General features: G+C 37.2%; 1 protein-coding gene across 1 annotated transcript; it reads left to right on the forward strand.

Annotated features, from left to right (window-relative positions):
- The first annotated feature begins 2,019 nt into the window (after positions 1 to 2,019).
- Positions 2,020 to 6,757, forward strand: LOC102719228. Its single transcript, XM_006660500.2, has 3 exons — positions 2,020 to 2,403; positions 4,525 to 4,605; positions 6,103 to 6,757. The coding sequence occupies exons 1-3, from the start codon at positions 2,239 to 2,241 to the stop codon at positions 6,445 to 6,447; spliced, it is 591 nt and encodes a 196-aa protein (XP_006660563.1). The 5' UTR covers positions 2,020 to 2,238; the 3' UTR covers positions 6,448 to 6,757.
- The last annotated feature ends 2,586 nt before the right edge of the window (positions 6,758 to 9,343 follow it).

Below are 9,343 nucleotides of genomic sequence, written 5' to 3' on the forward strand. Positions count from 1 at the left end.
ATATCCCATCAACCACTTTACATTCAAATCTATTTCTATCTTATCCATATTTATCCTCACCGATCCATTCATGCTTTATATATTTATGGACATTACTGTTTTTTCTTCTTAATCTTAATTTATTTTAAACAAATAGAAATATTTATATTCACCCTGTTTTTTTAATTGACATAGTTGACTTTTGGTTCCAAGTTTGACCGTTTGTCTCATTCAAAATTTATATAATATTAATGCTTTTATTAAATTTATTACTAAAATAACTTTTAGAATGACTTACAATTTTTCTCTTTTCTCCATAAAAACTTGAATAAGACAAACGGTCAAATGCATATCTAAAAATTAACCATATCAAATAAAAAAATATAGAGAGTATTTTAGAACGACAACAATGATTTAACTACTACATCCATTCCATATTTTAGAGAAAATCCAAGAAATATCATTGACAAATATATAATTCTAAGATATTATTGACGAATACGAGTTATAGGAAATGCCGTTATATAAATAATTTTATCTAAGAAATAACATTGCAGTTAATGTTCTGTCAGCAGTCCTTTGTTAAGTTCTATAGGATGAATATTGTATTTAACAACACGAGATGGACGATAACATTTCATATAACTCATACTTGTCAATGTCATTACTTATAATTAGGTGCTTATCAATAAAACTTGTTAGATTTTCTCCATATTATAAGATGTTTCGATAACACCTAAATTTATTCACAAATTAATAATATATAGATTTGTTAATATTCTTATAAATTATATATAAATCAAAAATCTTATAAGTAAAAATGTAAAATGGATGTAATATAGCTTAAACATATTTTTAGACCCCACCATTACACTTTCGCTAAAATTCCAAAGACGTCGGCAAGAGGAGGACCACGTTCCCAGTCGGGACATCACTATTTTACTGCTATAAAAACCTAAGAGTATCCCGGCTCATTTAAATTTTGGTTATCTATATCTTTATTTGGATAATTATCTAAACTAGCTTTGTCGTTCATATCTCTACGAATTTCATTAGATCATCCATATATGACATTCTCTATCTTTTTAGAGGATGGAGAGAGATCATCCAAATATAAATGTTCTTTCTCCTAATATGTATGATATCTAAAATAGATGATAGGATGACCATTTTGTTGGAGTTCAATTTGTAGTCTTCATCCTCTATTTTCAAGATAGAGGATGAGATAGATGAGCTGTTGGGGATGTTCCAAGTGGTCTAAAGATTTAACAGAATTTACAAATTAATCTATGATACATGCTGATATTATGAAACATCCTAATATCTGTTTTAAACAAGCGAATATCAATTCTGAATAAGCAAACAAATGATACTATAACATATTTTATTTTACCTATAGTAAGGGGCCGTTTAGTTCCTAATTTTTTTTTCCAAAAACATCACATCAAATCTTTGGACATCTAAATGAAAGCATTAAATATATATAAACATTAAAACTAATTACACAGTTATGGAGGAAATAGTGAGACGAATCTTTTGACTCTAATTAGGACATGATTAGCCATAAGTGCTACAGTAACCAACATGTGCTAATGACGGATTAATTAGACTCAAAAGATTCGTCTCGTGGTTTCCAGGCGGAATCTAAAATTTCTTTTATAATTAGACTAAATTTAATACTTTAAATATATGTTTAAAGTTTTGAATGGATGTTTTTTAAAATTATTTTTAAACTAAACAACACCTAAAGTGGAGTACGGGCATTTCGCTAGTACTCCTAGACTTCGCTACCGACCCTAATACAAATACCTGACAAAAGGACAGCACGAACCCACAAACAACACCACCGGGCCCCAATCCGTCAGCGTCACACCCCCCAACTCCTCACCTCCCCTCTCCCAACCCAAATCCAACGTGCGCCAAGCCCCACCCCCACGTGCTCCCTTCCCCGCCTCCCCCGGGCCCACCCGTCAGCGGCCCAACAAAAAAAATTAAATAAAAGAAAATAAATGACGGAAAGAAAGAGACGGGCACACGTAAAGCCGCCGCTTCGTGTCGTGTCGACGCGACGCCTCCTCCCCCTCCTCCTCGTCTCGGTGCGCGCGGGGAAGAGGAGGACGACGACGAGAGCGAGCTCGCAATCTCCTCCTCCTCCTAGGGTTCGCCGGGCGGCTGCGCCTTCTCCGGATTTCGAGCGGGTTGGATTTCTGGGAGTCTGTTTGTTTTTTTCTGTGGTGGTGGTGGGGTTGAGGGGGGGAGATGGCGGGGGGAAAGAAGCGGAAGGCGGAGGCGGCGCGGCTGGAGGAGACGGACAGGGCGCTGTACGGCGCGTTCCGTGGGGCGGCCAACTCGCTGTCCCAGCTCTACACGCTCGCCATGGGCGGCCAGAAGCTCTCCTTCCAGGCCGGCGAGCGCCACGCCATGGTACGGACACCCCCTTCCCCTTCCTTCCTCCTCCTGTGGCCTTTGTCTCTGTCTCTCTCTGTGTGTTTGTGGATGTGGTGTGGTGATGCGGGGAGGAGGGTGGTGTTCTGGGATTTCGGTTCACTCGTGGCGGGAGGATTTGGTTTCCACCCGGTGAATTTGGCCTCCCTGTGGCGGGGGAAGGCTTGGATTTTGGTTTTCTTTTGGGCTCGATTGGTGGGGGGATTTTCGTCCTGATGCGCCTTGTTGTTAGTAGAAATTCAGATTGGCCTATTAATTTCGATTGTTCGATTGCCCGCTTAGTGATGGAAAATTTCTGAATTTAGGTGAAATTTCGGTTCTTGTATGTATGCTTTCTGCCTGAATCTGGTACCTACCTGCACGTAAATTCGATTAGTGGGTAAGACCAACTAATTCTGTATGCGATTTTAGTTTTCAGTGCGTCCCTTGACCTCACTGAATATTATATTGTTGGTGATGCGCCAATACAATTGATAGCCTCATAGGCACTCTTGTACTAATAGTGGAACCAATCTTGTTTGAGTTGTCGTAAGTCTATTTGCGACAATGGGGCCAAACTCATTTGGTTCGATTGTTGGTGATATATACCGCGTAGGTTTATGTGCTTTTCACATCTGGGTTGAAATGGTTATAGATATCCCATGCTGTGCTTTACGAGACTCAGATTAGGGTGTTGTCAGAGGGAGGGAATTGAAAGCAGATGAGGAAAGACTTAGCTTGTGGAACAGGTTACTTCTGCGCTAGTGCTATGGATACATCTTTTTCAACTTTGCTTCAACTTGTGTACTGTTAAATGTAAAGTATTACCAGTTGGTGTGGCATGGTTCTTTTCAACTTGGATGGCATTGGTAGCTTAAGCAGCTCTGCTTTACCTGATTATGTTTGTTGGTATAGTTTTAATGTCACTATGTGGATCCATCCCTGACATATTCTTGTATTATATGGCTTCATCTAGCATCAAAATTCTCCTTTTTCTTTTTCCTCCTTTTGTGATGGCATGCAATGCAAGGGTTTTGCATGATGTTGCAAAAAGGCTTGGATGCCGTTTCTTGGCATTAGGGCTTACAACATCATGTAGCTATGGATCGGTCAAAACTCAGGATGTGGTTCAGCTGTATTCTTGGTCTTTGTTTCCATAGGACACTGAAACACTCTATCTAAACCCTGTTGAGCATTGTCTGTTTTACTCATCAGATGGCAATATTACTAGACCCTCATCAAACAACACTAGCCAATGCATTATATACTGGGATTGTTTTTACACCACAGCATAATTCTCTGTGTTGGGATTTAGAGAGGTTTATGTTTTCTTATAGTCCAGTGCAATGTCCATTAAGAACAAAGAATTGTTGAATTTTGATTTTGTACTTTGAAGACCTGGTTGTTGCAGCGCATACACATTTCGTTCCTTGCAAAGCTTTTTGTTCATTGTTCATATATCCAAAATAAATGATGGCCTCCGCCCTGCTTCTAGAAAAAGTCCAATCTGTTCTTATTAGCTGAAGAAAAGTTCGTGCCACACTGTCTTGTTCCTTTGCAAAATGAGTTCTTTTGTTCACATGTTGACAATTCTTGCTATTTAAATCCAGGAGCCTAATTATGGACTCTATACAAACATGCACTAATCAACGAGTTTTCTTACTCTGTTGCTTGTAGTGACCGACTCCCTCTGGTCATGGGAACATGTTGTTATGGATATCAACATAGTCTTCAAGACACAATTTTGATCACTAGTTTCTATTGCGAAATATATGCAAACTACAATAAAATTACTGCACTATGAAAGTACTTTTTCGAGATAATCTACTGATATGATTTTCATGCTGCCAATTTAAATATTTAAAAATATATGGATTTCAAAGTAAGTTTGAGTTGAAGTTGGAATACGCCACATGTTTCTGTTACTGGAGGGAGCATTGGCTGTCATTGAGAGTATTCACGATTTTGTCGACTGCAGTTACATATCTAAAACCTAAACATTTGTTTGTAGAGAACAACACATTCTCGTCTTCAATCGTTTTTCTATTGCTAGACAATCTGTTTCTTTGATTATATTTCCCCTTCCACTATTGTTTCTCAACCTTTGTTTAACTGATGCAGGAAAAGCTCTATGAATGGATCTTGAGGCAGCATGAAAATGGCTTGAGACTGACAGTTGCTGATATAGCTTCCCACATCCAGGTTTGCGGCTACTATCCTCCAAAGGGAACTATTTAATTTATCTTAGAAATTTAATGCTTGTTGCTTTTCATGAATACACTTTGCTGCCTAAATCTTAATGAACAAGAGAAAATTCCTTCTTTGCCATTTAGTGTTAACTCAGTTCTGTTATTTGCTATCACCATCAGAAACGTGGCATTTCCTTACCACGACTATGTTAGAATGAGCCACCGTTGACAATTATAGCTATTGTTTTTAGAAATATTTGATTTGTACCTTTCCAACATGGGCTGCCATCTTTTCTTGTGGCAATACACACAGCACCTCAGTATTAGAGGAGTATAATACTTCTAGCCCCACACCCAACAAGCTTGAATCTTCCAGACCTAGTGCCATGCTGCACAAAAGTATCAACTGTGCTAGTCTTCCTGTTTTAGAATGGGCTGTGGGATTGTGTTGATTATTCAGTTTTTGCCTTGCATGACATGACTTTTTCTTGTATATTTGTTAAGTTGGCTAAAGTGCTTCCTGGATTTGGTGGATAACAACACATGCTGCAACACATCTATAACGTAGCACTAAGGATGACCGTGCTAGATGCCCATGAACCCGCCTCATCCAAGTCGATGACTGTGACGAGGATGGCTGTGCTAGCCAGCTGTGCACTGGCCACAGAAGGCCCTTGCTGATCCCCTGGTCACCGTTTTCCATTATTCCATATGTGCCGCCATGACCATCCTCCCACACATCCTGTAGTTACTAGCCATTGTTGGATCTACCATGTGCTCTGGCATGTTTTCAGGGAAAAGGAATCTGCTGGGTTGAATGAATTTGCTGTTTTGTTGCTGGCCCTTTTTAGCATGTATGGAAAAATAAGAGAAGGATAAACGAGGAATGTGGAAGAATTGAGGAGGGGAAAATATATTTTCTTGTTTAGTTTAACAGCAAGATACGGAAAAGGCAGGTAAAGGAAGGCAAAAATGAACTTGTGGCAAATAAGCCAACAGTGGCAGAGGCAGAAAGTTTTCAATTTAGTTATAAAAACTAGTGCCAATACAAAAATGAAGATTATCATGTAAAAAAAGAGAGAAAAAACAGTTGGCATGCGCTTGCTAAAAATTGATGTTTTTATTGGAAAGAACTATTCGGATCAAAGATGCTATAGCATAAATACCTAATACATATACCATACCCTGAATTTTTTGCAAAAACTTTTGGGTTGTACATCTGTACACATGTACTATCGTCCTAATGCTGGCTGCAGTATCATCCTAATGCTAGCCATTCCTCTGTAAGGGAACATCAATGTTTTAATGTTTAAAGGGTTAAGGCTAATATTTGATGGCAAACAAGAAATTCTCTTGATGAAAAATGATGTTGATGAGTGGTGTCTGCCAATTTATGCCTCCAACTATGACCTCTTGAAATACAGTTATGCATTTATGTTGTATCTTCTCCTTTAGCACCGTCCTAGACCTAGCACAATTACTTGTGCCTACTAACCGTCTGTGTTTCTAGCACGAGATTCAGTATGGAAGTGACAATGCATCAGCCTCTCCAAGATCGCAGCATGCGAGCCAAAGCACTCAAGCTACAGTGCATATCCCCAACACAATGAACCAGCAACCATCCCCAAGCTTATTTGCTCTAGGAAATACAGGATTGGTGCAGTCCAAGAACTCAGCGGTCTTTTCAAGTGCATTGTCAAGCCCTGTTCGCCGGAGCCTGCAACCATTCCACCTGGAACAGGGTGGGGATGCAGGATACTTCGCGAATGGCGTTAACCGTGATCAGAACTCCACAGCTTCGAATGATTCATCCATGGATATGCACTCAGATAGCCCAGCTCATGACTCTTACTGAGCTGTTTGCTCCCGGTACTCCGGTGGAGCTGGAAGAGCAACACCTTCCAGTGGAGCAGATGTGCCTGCTACCACAACTCAAGTAGGATTATTCAATTTAACCCTCTCTGTAGTCTCCAATGCTAAGCTTGTATTCTGTTGCTGCTAATTATCAGTTACCACTCATTACATTGCGAAGATATTGTAATCTGCATGTATTTATGTCCAGAGTAAAACTGTACTTGATTTACCTGTGCATACTACTGCTGGTATGTGGTGAAAGTGTAGGATTCAAAAGAATAAACGGTATTGTAATGTTGTTCCCCCTCCTAGACTCCCTACTCTAACAATTTCTGAAGTTGTTACCAAGCTGTTGTTTTGTTCTGTCATTCACTCATTCTTAATACTAACTTGTGTGTATTTATACCCAAGAGTAAAAATGGTGTGCTCACCTCTGTGTCTGTGTATGCTACTGCTTCACAGTATTTTTTGGTATGCATGTATGGTTAAAAGTGCTGGCAGAAAAGCGTTGAACTAATACTGTATTCATTTTCTTAATCGTGTACATATACTATGACGTTTGATTTTTTTTAAAATAAAGCTTTGACAATATAGAAACATACATATATTATATATAGATCTATCTTAGAAGGTATTATCATGAACACTTGTTCTTAAAGAATAGCATAGTCAAAGTCATAGCACTTCGAACATAGGAAAAAGTTGCTTCTTTTGTCCATAATATAAAGAAATTTTGCTTGAAATATACTGATTTGGGAGCATTAATGCTTCCACGAGTCCACGACCACTGCATTTATTGCTCAACAGTGTTTTATCAGTAAGCGTGATCTTTTCAATCAGGTAAACTTATAAACACATATCAGTAATTTCATCTTGACCTTAAAGTCCTTCGAAACATATGACGGAAAAATATAATTGAGATAAAATGACTGGAAAAATATAAATTGAGATAAAATACATGAATTGATGAATTGGTGTGGTATGTCAGCACAAACCAAAAGAGTATAAAAAGATTAAGAGAAAATCTAGCAAATGTCATTAATAAACACTTAATTATAAGAAATGTCATCGATGAATTTGTTTAATAAATGTCATCGCTGTTAGAGTTCTATTAGCATTTCTCCATTAAGTCCAATAGTGTGAACGGTATATTTAACGACAAAAATGGACGGAACCCTAGCGGCGATAATATTTCTTAGACAAATTCGTTTGTACGATGGCATTTCCTAGAATTCATACTCGCCGATGACATTTCTTAGACTTAGATGTTTGTCGATGACATTTTTTAGATTTTCTCAAAAAGTAAAGAATTGCTCAATTGTGTTGTTTAGATGCTTAACAAGAAAATACAATAAGAGTCTGGACTTGGTAGAAAGAAAAAAGATCTTAGAGCCTAGGCTACTACTGCATAAGTTATATTTCCATACGGCTGAAACTCATTTTCACATACGGACGAGTTAGCCGCAGGTAAGCAAAGGTACGTGAAATAGGGGATTTTCAGAACCGGTTGGCTAGCCCATACATGAAAATCGATTTTCACGGGCTGGTATCTTAATATGACTCATCTATGAAAATGATTTTTCATATTTTGATCTTTTAGTGCCAAAGCAAAACCAAAAAAATATTTTAATTTTTAGTAGACATGTACACACATTCGTAGATTCATGTCACAAGTCATATTATTTTTTATACGAAATATATGTACGTGTGATGTATACGATTGGAACTCAATGCCCCATATCTCACACCTATAGTACTATCAAGTAGTGTAACATTGACTTCGTATCTCCAAAACCTGTAATGTCTATTTGGTTCTCTAAATGATCTTAAATAAAAAAACCATCAATTACATGGTTGTAGATCTAGTCGGGCTCTATAACTTTGATATAGAGCACATCTTCATCAATGGTTGTTTGAAAGATTATGAGATTTGTTAAAAATAGGTCTGAGATCTCGTAATGAATATTTTGGCCTCTTTTCAAATTAAGAAGTTTTCAAATACAAGTTTCTAGATCTCGTCAAGATCTACAATTTTGTATAAAGTTTATTTTCATCCGACTTCATATGGGAAAAGTTAGATGTAGATGTGAATTTGTTTGAAATTCAATTTTCAAATGCACACGCTTAAACTGTCCATATGTGAAAATAAACTAAGGTTCACATAAGTGCGATTTAAGTGTCCACCTGTAAAAATCAATTTTTACATATGAGTTTTGGTAGGAGACTAGCTCCATATTTGTGAATACTGATTTTATTTTGGTCCGCCTATAAAATCTAGGGGTTGTCCACGGAAATGGTTTTTTTAGTAGCGTATACTCCCTCCAATGTATCATAATTATTACTTTTATCCAATGAGCATATAGAAAAACCAACTAATTTATTTTAAAAAGAACTTCGTTCCCAAGTAGCTCTAAAATCTTCAACAACCTAGAGTCATTATATTTATGGATGGAGGAAGTAAATCATTTCTTTGAAATGCCGGATTGTGAAAACACAAGAACAAGAAAATTTAGAATTATAATGTCATGCTTATTAAAACCTACATATATTGAAAATTATGGAAAAATTCTAAAATTATCATTTGATTAAAACATATAATAAACACAGTAAATTTAGAATCATAGGAAAAGGAAATCATGGGGTAGAATGTCACACTTATTTTCCTTCAAAATCTCTATAGGATTATCCATTTTATAGAAATAGCAAAGGAAAGGATATGATGCAATCATTTGTTTCAAATGTTTTCTTAATTTTTTTTTCTTTAGGATTACTTGACCAGAGTGCTACAAGTTTGCTATATTGTTGTAAAGGGGCCTAAGACCGAAGTGTCTCTCATTAATAGAAAAGCTGTATTTTGAAAGGGCACTATAAAGCTTTTCGATTTGCATACCAATGAT

The sequence above is a fragment of the Oryza brachyantha genome, chromosome 9 (genome assembly GCF_000231095.2).
Source record: "Oryza brachyantha chromosome 9, ObraRS2, whole genome shotgun sequence".
NCBI lineage: Eukaryota > Viridiplantae > Streptophyta > Magnoliopsida > Poales > Poaceae > Oryza > Oryza brachyantha.

Bases quoted from the DNA above. Each gene is read 5' to 3' on its own strand.
- LOC102719228 (XM_006660500.2), top strand. From the start codon at position 2,239: ATGGCGGGGGGAAAGAAGCGGAAGGCGGAGGCGGCGCGGCTGGAGGAG. The intron at 2,404-4,524 runs GTACGGACACCC...TAACTGATGCAG, and splicing joins CCGGCGAGCGCCACGCCATG to GAAAAGCTCTATGAATGGAT. The intron at 4,606-6,102 runs GTTTGCGGCTAC...CTGTGTTTCTAG, and splicing joins ATATAGCTTCCCACATCCAG to CACGAGATTCAGTATGGAAG.